The sequence below is a fragment of the Haliotis cracherodii genome, unplaced genomic scaffold, assembly GCF_022045235.1.
Source record: "Haliotis cracherodii isolate W230 unplaced genomic scaffold, xgHalCrac1.p SCAF_5, whole genome shotgun sequence".
NCBI classification, from domain to species: Eukaryota; Metazoa; Mollusca; class Gastropoda; order Lepetellida; family Haliotidae; genus Haliotis; species Haliotis cracherodii.
The window spans coordinates 51402978-51421888 of record NW_027266308.1 but is presented as its reverse complement, the minus strand read 5'-3'; the positions used below and the strand labels follow the sequence as shown (position 1 = coordinate 51421888).

The following is an 18911-nucleotide window of genomic DNA, read 5'->3' as shown; positions in this document are numbered from 1 at the left end:
AAGTCTTTACTTAACACATGTCTTTACACGTCTTCACGTGTCTGTACTTACTGACTGAATGTAGGCATCCCGTATTCTTCATCTTTGCTGCTGTGAATAATGCACAGATGTGCAACATCTCGCATAGTGTAACTTAGACATGTATCAAGGTCACGAGGTTATGCGAGATTTGACACATTTTGAGCAGGACACAAACAGATGCAAATTCGAAGTCACCTTAAACTGCACCTAAGTAGAATTGTTTTCAAAGATAATCTATTAAGGTTTACAAACAGGAATAGATTTGAACCAAGATTGTAAAACTACATTGAAATACATAGACAACCATCAGTACCTTACGTGAATGATGACATGTCAGTAAATACTCAATGGTTCAAATCGTTTCTGGAGCCCTGAAGTGACATTTTGAAAGTGGCACGTTTATGTTTGTTTGTTTGTTTGTTGTTTTTAACGCCGCACTCAGCAATATTCCAGCTATATGACGGCGGTCTGTAAATAACCGAGTCTGGACGAGACAATCAAGTGATTGACATCTTGAGCATCGATCCACGCAATTGGGATACGATGACATGCATCAACCAAGTCAGCGAGTCTGACCACCCGATCTCGTCAGTCGCCTCTTACGATAAGCCTTTTATAGCAAGCATGGGTTGCTGAAGACCTATTCTACCCCGGATCTTCACGGGTCTATAAAATAAGAAAAGAAATCAATTTACACGAATTATTGCACTAATCCACACAGAGAGAAACATAAACATTGGCATATGAATACCTATAGAGCAGCACACCAAGGTCAAAGGTTGAAGTTGTGCGCAATACCACAACACAAAACAGTTTGTAACAAGTGCATACCACAAACCACATTTCCATTAAGGTATATAAAGAAATGGCCGCCATGTTCAAACTAACATATGAATTCTTTGAGCACTTGTTCGAGACACAGCATGGACACAGACGTACAACTTCATAAGCCCAGAGATGTCGCAAATGCAGCACGACACAATGAAGTTGGATAAGTGTAGGTCAAAGGTCGAAGCAGGGAGAGAAATCAAAACAAAATCGTAATTCTGCATACCACATATTTACTACATATGGATTCTTAAAGTGCTTCATGCAAGAATGGCCGTAGCAAGTAAATCACGGAGTCTTCTTAACCTAGCACGTAAATCAAGGAATTTATCCTACTTATCAAGTAAATCAGGGAATTTACTTTACCTATCAAGTAAATCACGGAATTATCCTACTTAACAAATATATCAGGGAATTTACTTTACCTATCAAGTAAATCACGGAATTTACTCCACCTATCAAGAATATCAGGGAATTTACTTAACCTATCAAGTAAATCACGGAATTCACTTTACTTACCAAGTATATCAGGAAATTTACAATACCTATCAAGTAAATCATTGAGTCTACTTTACCTTGCACGTAAATCATGGATTTTATCCTATCTACTTAGCAAATCACGGAATTTATTTACCTACCAAGTATATCAGGGAATTGACTTTACCTAGTAACTAAATCACGGTACTTACTTTACCTATCAAGTGAATCACGGAATTTATCTATCAAGTAAATTAAAAAGGTCACCTTCAAGTAAAGAAATGCATTCTACCGATCAAAAAAATAATACCACGGTAAATTCTATCTGTTTGATGCTTATTTGGTGTGTTAATATCTGAGAGTACATTCTGATTGGGCAGTTACGCGTCAACGTTAGTGCTGAACATATGATGTGCAATGTGTATTGCAATGTACAGTGTGGGCCTGGGGGATTGTTTTTCATATAAGATCCTTAAATGGCGAGACTTTGTGACTTGGATTTTCTTTGGCAGGTGATGGTGCGGGCCAAATGAACAGAACCTTTGCGAAGAAGCATTGCCTGTCTATAGTACACGTGAAACTGCAACTGAAGCATTATGTATCGTAACTACACATTGTAAAGCATTGAATTGCGTATCGGTAAAATAGACTTACTCACAAGAACATTGAAGCAAATCGTGAACACATGTAGCCTCTCAGCTTAACTGTATTGAGAGGATCTTTGTAACACGACAGAGTGAGTGAGTGAGTTGAGTTTGAAGCCGCTCTGAACAGTATTCTGCCTATCAGGTGAGGTGAAATGGGGTTTAACTTCGCGTCCAAGATTACTGCACTTATAAAACGACGTACGTGTGCGTGCGTGCGTGCGTGCGTGCATGCGGGCGCGACGAATGCCGATTTAATGTGCCAGCCCACTCCTATCGAGACGTTTCCTGCCTGTTATGCAACTATCATGGACTGCAGCAGTCCCAACTGTTTTAACCATGTTAATAGCCGGAGTGGCTAAGCCAATAGCCGGAGACCAAATTAAACACCACCCCCTCTTCAGCCAGGTGACATTTGATATTCTGGGAAGGATGGGGTGGGGTGCTGGGATTTTGTTTCGAGATTTAAACAAAACCAAATATTGTTCATTGAAAAATATGAGTCTGAATATGTTTTTGAGAATATCATTTTTCACAGTCTGAAGCATAACTATTTTTTCAAGAATCTTCGGGGACAATTATTGTTTTTGATAAAATCCCAGTCTCCAATGGTTAATCCTAACATGTTATACATTATGGGTCTCTAACGACTTATGTAAAATCGGTTTAAGGTTTAACGCTGTGTACTGTATTATATGGTACAAATGAGCATTTTATGTGGCAAGAACCTGAGCACAATTCGCCTCATTTGGGGATTAAATATATGTTCCTTAAATCATACACTCGTACATTAGACGCCGGTGGTTGTATGTGTATACTCAAATGAAAAAGTAATCGGATCATATGAATATATTCGTAACAAACACTATGATAATTATGGACAATATATACTACTCAAAAGAAGTTAAAGAACACCGATTCCTTTATATACTATAGTAATCATAGTTTACCATGTCAGATTAACATTAGCAAAACCAGAAGGAAAGGAAGCAAAACTTTCCACTCAGAAACCAAATTTGGTTAAATAAGGAAGGATTGGGCGTCCACCGCGAGCTCAATTAAACACCAGCACACCTTATCAACAAGATAGGTGTGCTGAGTTCTGTGCATCGAAGAATGGGCGAGTGAGTATGGGTGAGTGAGTGAGTGAGTGAGTTGGGTTTAATGCCGCTTTTAACAGTAATCCAGTTATATCGCGGCGTGTCAGCTTAATGTAGGAGGAAAGCCCGAAGTGATGCAGGTCTCCGACGTTTACCACTTCGGTGAAACCCACGAGCACGGGTATGGTGCTGACAAACCAAGAAACATAATCGGGGCGAACCGGGATTCGAACCCACAATCATAGGTTTCTGACGTGCCCAAGGGACCAGAAATGGGCTTCACACATTGTACCCATGTGGGGAATCGAACCCGGATATTCGGCGTGGTGAGCAAAAGATATAAGACATCACAGTATGATAAAAAGAACCCGATCACAGTTAGTTTTGCCTTCCAGTAAACTTATAGTTAATTTAATTTAAATTATTTCTAGACGGTAAAACGGACCACCCTGTATCCCTCACAGTGATAAGCGATTACTGGACAAGTTGTTACTCAATATACGTATAACACAAGAATTCTTAAATATATCAGAAATAAAATAAATCACCATGTAACCATGGTTACAATATCCGCAATTAAGAATCCCTGAAGACAACATTTCAAAACTCATGACAAATAGTTTGGTCCTGCGGAAGGTGCACTGCAAATCTGCTCGCATATGGCGAACAGTTAAAAAGAAGCGCATTACGCTGCAAGGAGTGACCGAATAGACTAGATGCACTCAGAACACACAACTATCCCCCATGGCTGAGCAGAAACTTCACACCGCGCATGTTAAACAGTTACACGACATGGCTCTTCCTGCTGGAGTTTCTTGAGCTCAACCTTCCCGGTAAGGAGCTTCGGCCGCTATCGCTGACGGGTACGGAAACTTCTGATGTAAAGTTCAATGAGCCAGTGTCTGTGTCCATCCCTGGGAAAGCGTAAGCTCCACACTGCGCGTTTTCTTTCTCCAACAGTGTCTTGTCCTTATCTGGTGAAGGCTCTTCCCATGTCCATTCTCGATAGCTCCTGTACAGCGTCAGGCCGCATTGCGAGGCCAATGCTATTGTGAGGAGCCAGCTTGAAGCCTGAAAATCAGCAACGAATTGAAATATGATTAATTAATGTTAAACACTCATAAATCATCACATGTTTAGTGATTCCTATGTGTACATGAGCATGCCTAATTAATCAGCAAATAATTATTTTTTAATATATACTTTTAAAGGGACGGTGTGGTAGCCCAGTGCATAAAGCGTTCACTCAAAAGCATAAGTTTGATTTTCCACATTTGATTGCATCCGCCGTTTTATGGTTGATGCTGAAGGTATCTATAATCATATTCATTCGTTCGTTCGTTCGTTCGTTTTCGTTCGTTTTCGTTCGTTTTCCTTCCTTCATTCACAAATCCTTGAGATAGAACAGTACGGTACCAGAGCCACGTCCGTCGTAACGTACCGTAAGGTAGACTGTGAATATAATTACCAATATAACGCTATTAAACGAACTTTCACTTTATAATGTTTCAAGTTTGCTTTTAAATGATATCCGAATAGTTTTAACAAGTAGCCACGTGTTGAAACAGTTGAAAAAGTCAATGAGGAAAGCCACCTAATGATTTTGAAGAAACTATGGCTGCTATGGCGGCAATATTGAACAGATTGGAGTGTCATCATTGGTTGGAATAAGCACGTGACATTTCAGCTTTATTGTTCCAGTGGTTTCAAATGAGTATTTGTTTACGACACACGAAGGTCAAACAAAATCGAATGGATCATTTGTGTTTTATCTTAAAGATTTGTTTGTTTGTTTGTTGTTTAACGCCGCTCTCAGCAATATTACAGCTATATGAAGGCGATCTGTAAATAATACAGTCTAGACCAGACAATCGAGTGATTGACATCATGAGCATCGATCCACGCAATTGGGATACGATGATATGCATCAACAAAGTCAGCGAGCCTGACTAACCGATCCCGTTAGTCGCCTCTTACGACATGCACAGTCGCCTTTTACGGCAAGCATAGGTTGCTGAAGACCTATTCCACCCTGGATCTTCGCGGGTCTTATCTTAATAAACATCTCGAAAACACACAAACATAAACGATTGAATGTTTTTACGCCGTTTTTAGCATTATTCCAGCAATATTACAGCGGGGGACACCAGAAATGGGCTTTACACACTGTACCCATGTTGGGAATCGAACCCGGCCTTCGACGACGAACGAACGCTTTAAGCACTAGGCTACCCTACGGCCCCTAACAACAGTACAGGTCCAGAAATGAATAGACACAAATAGAGTGAGTGAGTGAGTGAGTTGGGTTTAACGCCACTTTTAACAGTATTCCAGTTATATCACGGCGTGTCAGCTTAATGTGGGAGGGAAGCCCGAAATGATGCAGGTCTCCGACGTTTACCTCTTCGGTGAAAACCACGAGCACGGGTATGGTGCTGACAAACCTAGGAAAATCGGGGCGAACCGGGATTCGAACCCACAATCATAGGTTTCTGGCGTGCCCAAGGGACGCAACTCTGCACAGCGAATGGCGGCGCCTTAGACGACTGGGCCACCCGTGCCCCCAGACACAAATAGAAACAGCCTATAGCACGAGAACGTGATCCGTGAGTGTAGCTACTCCATTACATGCAACATATTATCAATGTCAGCCTGAGCCCATTCAGACTTGAATGTTATCTATCAATAGAAGTGAGATGGATAATAATATATGATTCATGATGTGGTTGTTACGGGTCTAGTTTGTGGCGGCGTATTCTATCAAACGCGACAGAAAAAAGGGCCAGGCGTTCATATTTTATGAGATTGCACCACTGTAGACAAAATTCGAAAAGCTGATGCTAATGTAGGTGATGCTGGACAAACAGTACCCTGCTACTTGCATCAAATGCTTTCAACCCATGTTTTATTGAACACGGCTCTAAAACAAAACACCATTAAAAAAAGATGGGGCTTTCACAAAAGCTTGGCAATGTCACCATGTACTTGGGATCGACCTACAGGCATGACCTTTGGTTGCTGGTAACTGCACTTGCTGTAGTAGCGTAGAATTGAGTTGATGTGAGGTGAAATGGGGTTTAACGTCGCGTCCAAGATTATTGCACTAATATAGCGACGTGTATGCACGTGTGTGTATGTGTGAGTGCGTGTGGCTGCTTGGACTGACGCCGTTTCATAGTGCTAGCTCACTGAGATAACATGCCACAGTTTAACATGAATACCCCAAGCAGACACAGTATACTGACTCCGAGCAGACCAGTCCTTGTTTTAGCCCCTTAAAGCCAAGCGCCAGACAGGGTAACAACAAGTACCCTATTTTGACGTATTTTGGTATGATGCAGTCGGGGATCGAACCCCGGACCTTCCGCTCTCCGGGTGGAAGCTCTACCACTAGACCACGGAGGCGGTCCATAGTATTGAGAGGGAACGGGAAAATATTCCAAAGGTACCTGATATCATGGCGAGGAATACATTTTGTACCATTGCAGATAGAGGCTTCTGTACAATCACATGCAGTGGTTATAATATGAAGAATCCCGATAACATACAATCGGACTTCCATTGTAACCATCCGATCCCCTTTAGTGGATTCTGACGACAAGCATGGGACTCCTTTATTCCCCCGGATCCCCCATGTTGAGTGAAAAAGGCAATCTCATTAAAATCAGATCTGAGTTCTCGCTGCCGCTAAAGCTTTGTAGAGCGGTAGCGAGAACTTAGATCTGATTAGTAAAAAAGGCGGTCCTTAATTTTTTCTGTGTTTCCCATCTCCCGCCCGCCCTGAATTTTCATTCTGACGTGAAAAGATAAACAGTCGTCTTATCTCAATTTTCACCGGCGCTGTGAATATTTCCTCCCGATGTGATAAAAAACATACCCCTACCATTGCACATTCATAAAAACCCAGGACAGCTTTTCTTCAGCTACATTAATTAGAAAAATCGATTCGGAAGCAAAGGGACTCGATCTACATCATAATTTAATTTAAAGACTATTACCAAGTGTTTCAAACTTTAAAATATCATAAAACATATTACTCAATTAGTGAAAAAACATGTTGCTGTTTTGTTTGTTTGTTTGTTGAGGTTGGAGATGAGAAACGCCTACAAAATATGGACGGCCTAAGGGTCTAGAAAATTAAAACGGACGTCAACCATCACTTTTGCTTTTGAGCTAACGTGTCACATCTCTCTACAAAATGTTGAAAATATATGAGAATAAGAAGCAGTAAAAAACGTATATTGGTACGCAATGTCAGTAAACCTTTACTACACCAGCTCATAGACGCAGCATTTAGTGGCGAAATGACTATATTCACTTGGGCAGCCTGTAGTTTCAATCCAAAGAATCAATAAATGTTAGGTTTATGCACTCTGCTTTGTGCAAGTCCGTAATAATTCTTCTGAGGGGGGTACTTATCTATACAGCATAAAGTGGATGACGTTACGTGATGAAACTCGATCGGGATATTGGCGGCAGTTGTTTTTATGTGTTTCCCATCGGCCGACCGATCCCATACTGACTCAAACTCGAAAATTTCACCGCTTAGGCAACAATAAATTGATTATTTATTTTTCGGATTATTTCTCAGAAAGGGGAGTTTTTGAAATGGTAGTTATTGTGTTAAAAAAACAACTTTCTTGGCAAAGTTTACGTAATAAACTGATGGTTTATTGGTCCAGATTCCAGTGTTTCATTGAGACTCTATTTATTACTGTCCGACATTTTATGAATCCTGTCCGTTTTGCTTAGCTAGATAATTACGTTCCTATCAGTTTTCGAAGAGCAAACATTTAATTTATATTTGCCTAAGAAAGGACCAGCAAGCCAGGTCCTATTGGTAATGCCTGCTCATCCGACCTATACGTCACATTTAGCGATGAGGAAAGAAAATGTTTATCTTGTTTTGTTTGTTGTTTAACGGCGCGATATTCCAACTGTATGACATCAGATGTAAATAATCGAGTCTCGACCAGACGAACCAGTGATTGAGATAATGAGCACATCCACGGATATGATGATGATACGTCACCCGATTCATCAGCCGCCTCTTACGACCTGGGTCCACTTGCACAAAGCGCTCTTAGCGCTACGACTATCGTAAGTCTATATTAAAGTATGTGAGTTACGATTGTCGTAGCATTACCGTCCCTTTGTGCAGGTGGGCCCAGGGCCCAGATTCACGAGGCGATCGTAGCCCTTCGGCTATCGTAATGTCTATACTTTAACATAAACTTACGACAGTCGTAGCGCTACGGTTGCTTTGTGAAACGGGGCCTAACATAAGTAGCAGGGGGGCCAATTCTAACACGGACAAACTAAGGGGTTAAGAATGAAAATGTAAACAGTTAGGTTATCTCATCAAGTGTTATCTTCCAGACCGTTGAATATTTATTTGACTGGATTTGAGTGAGTGCCTAAAGTAAAAGAACTTATCGCAAACCTCCGAAAGTAAAACCGTCATAAAGCCTAGAAATAATGTCATCGTGGAATCAAACAGTCGACGTGGGCACCATACATTAAAACACTTGGAATATACATGTGACACGACTACCTTGACTGACCCATGTACATCGAATGATAGACCCATGTAGATTGGGGGTAGAATAGGTCTTCAGCAACCCATCTTTGCCGTAAATGGCGACTATGTTTGTCGTAAGAGGCGACTGACGGGATCGGGTGGTCATGTTCACTGACTTGGTTGATGCATGTCATCGTATCCCAATTGCGTGAATCGATGCTCATGGCAATCACTGGATTGTCTGGTCCAGACTCGATTATCTACAAACCGCCGTCATATAGCTGGAATATTGCTGAGTGCGGCGTTAAACAACAGACAAACATCGAATGATAATAAAATGACCTTCGAAACAACTTTAGCTGCATTAAAACAAAATGTCACCGCATTATATGAAAGTATTAATTTTTGTACCTGTAGCCTTAAGAAATCCCATTTGATCCCGACATAGTACCGGAAGCATTGAAAACAAATTGCAGGGATTCTGAAAGAAGTACCCAATACTTACCTCTGCTACCTGGTAATACGTGTAGAAACTTTCCGTCCCATGGAAGAGTGCCCAGTGCATATATTGTAGGTCAGTACACGTGTACCTGCGAACAGTTCATTACATTACACACACGTCGGCCTATAGCGTACGTTTTAACGTACGCGAGTAATGATATTGATATGCTGGGATATTTTCATGATTAATGTTGTTTGTTTGTTTGTTTGTTGTTTAACGCCGCACTCAGCAATATTCCAGCTATATCACGGGGGTCTGTAAATAATTGTCTAGGCCAGACAATTCAGCTATATCACGGGGGTCTGTAAATAATTGTCTAGACCAGACAATCCAGCTATATCACGGGAGTTTGTAACCAGACAAACCAGTGATTTATATTATGAACATCTATCGACACAATTGGGATTCGATGACATGCATCAACCAAGTCAGCGAGCCTGACCACCCGCTCCCGTTAGTCGCCTCTTACCACAAGCACAGCCGCCTTTTACAAGCATGGGTTGCTGACGACCTATTCACGGGTTCACGATTAATGATTCATTGATAACTGGACACGTATTCGCCAATGTCTTGTTTTAACGCCTCTAGAACCAGATATTCTCAAATCATAACAAGTAAATAGTTTCCGAAATTTCGTAAAAAAGAGATTTAACATTGAAATAACAACACTAGTCTTTGGGTTTGCAAGATTTCAGCAATAAGCATACAAACAAATGAACACTGTTATTGTAAATACGTGTCTTTGTTGTGTGTTGTTTTACGCCACAATATTCCAGTTGTCACAGCTGTCCGTGACAAGCAACAGGGTGACCTATCTGGGGCTCTACTGGTCGAACACGTGATCAGGATACAAAATATTGATTTCATTCTCAAAAACTCAACAGAAACCTCAAAAATGTAACTCGCCAACGTGTATACGTACTTGTTTTGAATGTTCTTCTCCAAGCTGTGGCACCAACCCTTAAAACCTTTGGTGAGAATAGAGCTGGAGACTGCCATACACACAAACAGGATACCGTGGAGGACCAGCACAGGTAACATTAGGTAGGAGTCCTGTCTGTAACAGAAAACATTCACGTCACACCACCACACACAGCACAGGTAACATTAGGTAGGAGTCCTGTCTGTAACAGAAAACATTCACGTCACACATCATACACACAGCACAGGTAACATTAGGTAGGAGTCCTGTCTGTAACAGAAAACATTCACGTCACACCACCACACACAGCACAGGTAACATTAGGTAGGAGTCCTGTCTGTAACAGAAAACATTCACGTCACATCACCATACACAGCACAGGTAACATTAGGTAGGAGTCCTGTCTGTAACAGAAAACATTCACGTCACACCACCACACACAGCACAGGTAACATTAGGTAGGAGTCCTGTCTGTAACAGAAAACATTCACGTCACACCACCATACACAGCACAGGTAACATTAGGTAGGAGTCCTGTCTGTAACAGAAAACATTCACGTCACACCACCACACACAGCACAGGTAACATTAGGTAGGAGTCCTGTCTGTAACAGAAAACATTCACGTCACACCACCACACACAGCACAGGTAACATTAGGTAGGAGTCCTGTCTGTAACAGAAAACATTCACGTCACACCACCACACACAGCACAGGTAACATTAGGTAGGAGTCCTGTCTGTAACAGAAAACATTCACGTCACGCCACCATACACAGCACAGGTAACATTAGGTAGGAGTCCTGTCTGTAACAGAAAACATTCACGTCACACATCATACACACAGCACAGGTAACATTAGGTAGGAGTCCTGTCTGTAACAGAAAACATTCACGTCACACCACCACACACAGCACAGGTAACATTAGGTAGGAGTCCTGTCTGTAACAGAAAACATTCACGTCACATCACCATACACAGCACAGGTAACATTAGGTAGGAGTCCTGTCTGTAACAGAAAACATTCACGTCACACCACCACACACAGCACAGGTAACATTAGGTAGGAGTCCTGTCTGTAACAGAAAACATTCACGTCACACCACCATACACAGCACAGGTAACATTAGGTAGGAGTCCTGTCTGTAACAGAAAACATTCACGTCACATCACCACACAGCACAGGTAACATTAGGTAGGAGTCCTGTCTGTAACAGAAAACATTCACGTCACATCACTACACACACAGCACAGGTAACATTAGGTAGGAGTCCTGTCTGTAACAGAAAACATTCACGTCACACCACCATACACAGCACAGGTAACATTAGGTAGGAGTCCTGTCTGTAACATAAAACATTCACGTCACACCACCACACACACAACACAGGTAACATTAGGTAGGAGTCCTGTCTGTAACAGAAAACATTCACGTCACACCACCAGACACACAGCAGAGGTAATATTAGGTAGGAGTCCTGTCTGTAACAGAAAACATTCACGTCACACCACCAGACACACAGCAGAGGTAATATTAGGTAGGAGTCCTGTCTGTAACAGAAAACATTCACGTCACACCACCATACACAGCACATGTAACATTAGGTAGGAGTCCTGTCTGTAACAGAAAACATTCACGTCACACCACCATACACAGCACAGGTAACATTAGGTAGGAGTCCTGTCTGTAACAGAAAACATTCACGTCACACCACCAGACACACAGCAGAGGTAATATTAGGTAGGAGTCCTGTCTGTAACAGAAAACATTCACGTCACACCACCAGACACACAGCAGAGGTAATATTAGGTAGGAGTCCTGTCTGTAACAGAAAACATTCACGTCACACCACCAGACACACAGCAGAGGTAATATTAGGTAGGAGTCCTGTCTGTAACAGAAAACATTCACGTCACACCACCATACACAGCACAGGTAACATTAGGTAGGAGTCCTGTCTGTAACAGAAAACATTCACGTCACACCACCATACACAGCACAGGTAACATTAGGTAGGAGTCCTGTCTGTAACAGAAAACATTCACGTCACACCACCAGACACACAGCAGAGGTAATATTAGGTAGGAGTCCTGTCTGTAACAGAAAACATTCACGTCACACCACCAGACACACAGCAGAGGTAATATTAGGTAGGAGTCCTGTCTGTAACAGAAAACATTCACGTCACACCACCATACACAGCACATGTAACATTAGGTAGGAGTCCTGTCTGTAACAGAAAACATTCACGTCACACCACCATACACAGCACAGGTAACATTAGGTAGGAGTCCTGTCTGTAACAGAAAACATTCACGTCACACCACCATACACAGCACATGTAACATTAGGTAGGAGTCCTGTCTGTAACAGAAAACATTCACGTCACACCACCATACACAGCACAGGTAACATTAGGTAGGAGTCCTGTCTGTAACAGAAAACATTCACGTCACACCACCATACACAGCACAGGTAACATTAGGTAGGAGTCCTGTCTGTAACAGAAAACATTCACGTCACACCACCACACACAGCACATGTAACATTAGGTAGGAGTCCTGTCTGTAACAGAAAACATTCACGTCACACCACCACACACAGCACATGTAACATTAGGTAGGAGTCCTGTCTGTAACAGAAAACATTCACGTCACACCACCAGACACACAGCAGAGGTAACATTAGGTAGGAGTCTTGTCTGTAACAGAAAACATTCACGTCACACCACCACACACAGCACAGGTAACATTAGGTAGGAGTCTTGTCTGTAACAGAAAACATTCACGTCACACCACCACACACAGCACAGGTAACATTAGGTAGGAGTCTTGTCTGTAACAGAAAACATTCACGTCACACCACCACACACAGCACAGGTAACATTAGGTAGGAGTCTTGTCTGTAACAGAAAACATTCACGTCACACCACCACACACAGCACAGGTAACATTAGGTAGGAGTCTTGTCTGTAACAGAAAACATTCACGTCACACCACCACACACAGCACAGGTAACATTAGGTAGGAGTCCTGTCTGTAACAGAAAACATTCACGTCACACCACCATACACAGCACAGGTAACATTAGGTAGGAGTCCTGTCTGTAACAGAAAACATTCACGTCACACCACCACACACAGCACAGGTAACATTAGGTAGGAGTCCTGTCTGTAACAGAAAACATTCACGTCACACCACCACACACAGCACAGGTAACATTAGGTAGGAGTCCTGTCTGTAACAGAAAACATTCACGTCACACCACCACACACAGCACAGGTAACATTAGGTAGGAGTCCTGTCTGTAACAGAAAACATTCACGTCACACCACCACACACAGCACAGGTAACATTAGGTAGGAGTCCTGTCTGTAACAGAAAACATTCACGTCACACCACCACACACAGCACAGGTAACATTAGGTAGGAGTCCTGTCTGTAACAGAAAACATTCACGTCACACCACCACACACAGCACAGGTAACATTAGGTAGGAGTCCTGTCTGTAACAGAAAACATTCACGTCACACCACCACACACAGCACAGGTAACATTAGGTAGGAGTCCTGTCTGTAACAGAAAACATTCACGTCACACCACCACACACAGCACAGGTAACATTAGATAGGAGTCCTGTCTGTAACAGAAAACATTCACGTCACACCACCACACACAGCACAGGTAACATTAGGTAGGAGTCCTGTCTGTAACAGAAAACATTCACGTCACACCACCATACACACAGCACAGGTAACATTAGGTAGGAGTCCTGTCTGTAACAGAAAACATTCACGTCACATCACCAGACACACAGCAGAGGTAATATTAGGTAGGAGTCCTGTCTGTAACAGAAAACATTCACGTCACACCACCACACACAGCACAGGTAACATTAGGTAGGAGTCCTGTCTGTAACAGAAAACATTCACGTCACACCACCACACACAGCACAGGTAACATTAGATAGGAGTCCTGTCTGTAACAGAAAACATTCACGTCACACCACCACACACACAGCACAGGTAACATTAGGTAGGAGTCCTGTCTGTAACAGAAAACATTCACGTCACACCACCATACACACAGCACAGGTAACATTAGGTAGGAGTCCTGTCTGTAACAGAAAACATTCACGTCACACCACCACACACACAGCACAGGTAACATTAGGTAGGAGTCCTGTCTGTAACAGAAAACATTCACGTCACATCACCACACACAGCACAGGTAACATTAGGTAGGAGTCCTGTCTGTAACAGAAAACATTCACGTCACACCACCATACACAGCACAGGTAACATTAGGTAGGAGTCCTGTCTGTAACAGAAAACATTCACGTCACACCACCACACACACAGCACAGGTAACATTAGGTAGGAGTCCTGTCTGTAACAGAAAACATTCACGTCACATCACCACACACAGCACAGGTAACATTAGGTAGGAGTCCTGTCTGTAACAGAAAACATTCACGTCACACCACCATACACACAGCACAGGTAACATTAGGTAGGAGTCCTGTCTGTAACAGAAAACATTCACGTCACACCACCACACACAGCACAGGTAACATTAGGTAGGAGTCATGTCTGTAACAGAAAACATTCACGTCACGTCACCACACACACAGCACAGGTAACATTAGGTAGGAGTCCTGTCTGTAACAGAAAACATTCACGTCACACCACCACACACACAGCACATGTAACATTAGGTAGGAGTCCTGTCTGTAACAGAAAACATTCACGTCACACCACCATACACAGCACATGTAACATTAGGTAGGAGTCCTGTCTGTAACAGAAAACATTCACGTCACACCACCATACACACAGCACAGGTAACATTAGGTAGGAGTCCTGTCTGTAACAGAAAACATTCACGTCACACCACCATACACACAGCACATGTAACATTAGGTAGGAGTCCTGTCTGTAACAGAAAACATTTACGTCACACCACCACACACACAGCACAGGTAACATTAGGTAGGAGTCCTGTCTGTAACAGAAAACATTTACGTCACACCACCACACACACAGCACAGGTAACATAAGGTAGGAGTCTTGTCTGTAACAGAAAACATTCACGTCACACCACCATACACAGCACATGTAACATTAGGTAGGAGTCCTGTCTGTAACAGAAAACATTCACGTCACACCACCATACACACAGCACAGGTAACATTAGGTAGGAGTCCTGTCTGTAACAGAAAACATTCACGTCACACCACCACACACACAGCACATGTAACATTAGGTAGGAGTCCTGTCTGTAACAGAAAACATTCACGTCACATCACCATACACAGCACATGTAACATTAGGTAGGAGTCCTGTCTGTAACAGAAAACATTCACGTCACACCACCATACACAGCACATGTAACATTAGGTAGGAGTCCTGTCTGTAACAGAAAACATTCACGTCACACCACCATACACACAGCACAGGTAACATTAGGTAGGAGTCCTGTCTGTAACAGAAAACATTCACGTCACACCACCATACACACAGCACATGTAACATTAGGTAGGAGTCCTGTCTGTAACAGAAAACATTTACGTCACACCACCACACACACAGCACAGGTAACATTAGGTAGGAGTCCTGTCTGTAACAGAAAACATTCACGTCACACCACCATACACACAGCACATGTAACATTAGGTAGGAGTCCTGTCTGTAACAGAAAACATTTACGTCACACCACCACACACACAGCACAGGTAACATTAGGTAGGAGTCCTGTCTGTAACAGAAAACATTTACGTCACACCACCACACACAGCACAGGTAACATTAGGTAGGAGTCCTGTCTGTAACAGAAAACATTTACGTCACACCACCACACACACAGCACAGGTAACATAAGGTAGGAGTCCTGTCTGTAACAGAAAACATTTACGTCACACCACCACACACACAGCACAGGTAACATTAGGTAGGAGTCATGTCTGTAACAGAAAACATTCACGTCACGCCACCACACACACGGCACAGGTAACACGAGATAGGAGTCCTGTCTGTAACAGAAAACATTCACGTAACGCCACCACACACACAGCACAGGTAACACGAGATAGGGGCCCTGTCTGTAACAGAAAACATTTACGTCACGCCACCACACACACAGCACAGGTAACACGAGATAGGGGCCCTGTCTGTAACAGAAAACATTTACGTCACGCCACCACACACACAGGACAGGTAACATTAGGTAGGAGTCCTGTCTGTAACAGAAAACATTTACGTCACACCACCACACACACAGCACAGGTAACATAAGGTAGGAGTCTTGTCTGTAACAGAAAACATTTACGTCACACCACCACACACAGCACAGGTAACATTAGGTAGGAGTCCTGTCTGTAACAGAAAACATTTACGTCACACCACCACACACAGCACAGGTAACATTAGGTAGGAGTCCTGTCTGTAACAGAAAACATTTACGTCACACCACCACACACACAGCACAGGTAACATAAGGTAGGAGTCCTGTCTGTAACAGAAAACATTTACGTCACACCACCACACACACAGCACAGGTAACATTAGGTAGGAGTCATGTCTGTAACAGAAAACATTCACGTCACGCCACCACACACACGGCACAGGTAACACGAGATAGGAGTCCTGTCTGTAACAGAAAACATTCACGTAACGCCACCACACACACAGCACAGGTAACACGAGATAGGGGCCCTGTCTGTAACAGAAAACATTTACGTCACGCCACCACACACACAGCACAGGTAACACGAGATAGGGGCCCTGTCTGTAACAGAAAACATTTACGTCACGCCACCACACACACAGGACAGGTAACATTAGGTAGGAGTCCTGTCTGTAACAGAAAACATTTACGTCACACCACCACACACAGCACAGGTAACATTAGGTAGGAGTCCTGTCTGTAACAGAAAACATTTACGTCACACCACCACACACACAGCACAGGTAACATAAGGTAGGAGTCCTGTCTGTAACAGAAAACATTTACGTCACACCACCACACACACAGCACAGGTAACATTAGGTAGGAGTCATGTCTGTAACAGAAAACATTCACGTCACGCCACCACACACACGGCACAGGTAACACGAGATAGGAGTCCTGTCTGTAACAGAAAACATTCACGTAACGCCACCACACACACAGCACAGGTAACACGAGATAGGGGCCCTGTCTGTAACAGAAAACATTTACGTCACGCCACCACACACACAGCACAGGTAACACGAGATAGGGGCCCTGTCTGTAACAGAAAACATTTACGTCACGCCACCACACACACAGGACAGGTAACATTAGGTAGGAGTCCTGTCTGTAACAGAAAACATTTACGTCACACCACCACACACACAGCACAGGTAACATAAGGTAGGAGTCTTGTCTGTAACAGAAAACATTTACGTCACACCACCACACACAGCACAGGTAACATTAGGTAGGAGTCCTGTCTGTAACAGAAAACATTTACGTCACACCACCACACACAGCACAGGTAACATTAGGTAGGAGTCCTGTCTGTAACAGAAAACATTTACGTCACACCACTATGCACACAAACACGACACAGTGGAGAACCAGCAAAGACGACACTCGATAGGGGCCCTGTCTGTAACAGACACTATTCACGGACACAATGGAGGCACAGGTAGCAACACAGTATCCATGTCACACATGGAGGACCAACAACACCAGTTACGATTCCGGACAGAAATAGAAAAAAAACAAACTGCACCACACCACCATACAAACAAGAGTCGGCCACTAACGTGGCTATATCCCCCGCCCCTGTTGCAGACTTTATGACATAATTAAATCTAAACAAACCCTAACCTTTTTTAACCGAGGTGGAACTTGTCATGGAAATTGTAAAAAAAAGAAGAGTTTGGAACCTAAGTCCATCTTGCTGCCATGGAAACGTAAAAAGATTAAAATTTCTAAAATTTCTAAGTAGCAAAAGGCACCAGTTCAGCATGTACCTGACAGACCTGTAAAGTTTGATGAAAAAATATTGAACGGTTTATGAGTTATGCTCCGGAAATGAACCCTACCCTAACAGAACCTAAGTCCATCTTGTTGCCATGGAAACGTAACAAAATAAAAAATTCTAAAATTTCTAAATAGCAAAAGGCACCAGTTCAGCATGTACCTGACAGACCTGCAAAGTTTGATGAAAAAATATTGAACGGTTTATGAGTTATGCTCCGGAAACGAACCCTACCCTAACAGAACCTAAGTCCATCTTTTTGCCATGGAAACGTATCAAAATAAAAAATTCTAAAATTTCTAAATAGCAAAAGGCACCAGTTCAGCATGTACCTGACAGACCTGCAAAGTTTGATGAAAAAATATTGAAAGGTTTATGAGTTATACTCCGGAAACGAACCCTACCCTAACAGAACCTAAGTCCATCTTGTTGCCATGGAAACGTAAAAAATAAAAATTTCAAAAATTTCTAAATAGCAAAAGGCACCAGTTCAGCATGAACATGACAGACCTGTAAAGTTTGATGAAAAAATATTGAACGGTTTATGAGTTATGCTCCGGAAATGAACCCTACCCTAACAGAACCTAAGTCCATCTTGTTGCCATGGAAACGTAACAAAATAAAAAATTCTAAAATTTCTAAATAGCAAAAGGCACCAGTTCAGCATGTACCTGACAGACCTGCAAAGTTTGATGAAAAAATATTGAACGGTTTATGAGTTATGCTCCGGAAACGAACCCTACCCTAACAGAACCTAAGTCCATCTTTTTGCCATGGAAACGTATCAAAATAAAAAATTCTAAAATTTCTAAATAGCAAAAGGCACCAGTTCAGCATGTACCTGACAGACCTGCAAAGTTTGATGAAAAAATATTGAAAGGTTTATGAG

General features: G+C 42.6%; 1 protein-coding gene across 1 annotated transcript in view; it reads right to left on the bottom strand.

The window, feature by feature from the left end:
• Positions 1-1596: 1596 nt before the first annotated feature.
• LOC139443095 (transmembrane protein 179-like) overlaps positions 1597-18911 on the bottom strand; it is a 31684-nt gene continuing 14369 nt past the window's right edge. Inside the window, exons 2-4 of the mRNA XM_071224026.1 lie at positions 10016-10150; positions 9097-9181; positions 1597-4141 (exon numbers count right to left, since the gene is read on the bottom strand). Of these exons, the coding sequence (XP_071080127.1) occupies positions 3854-4141; positions 9097-9181; positions 10016-10150 (508 nt within the window). The 3' untranslated portion in view covers positions 1597-3853. The remainder of the gene's footprint in view (positions 4142-9096; positions 9182-10015; positions 10151-18911) is intronic.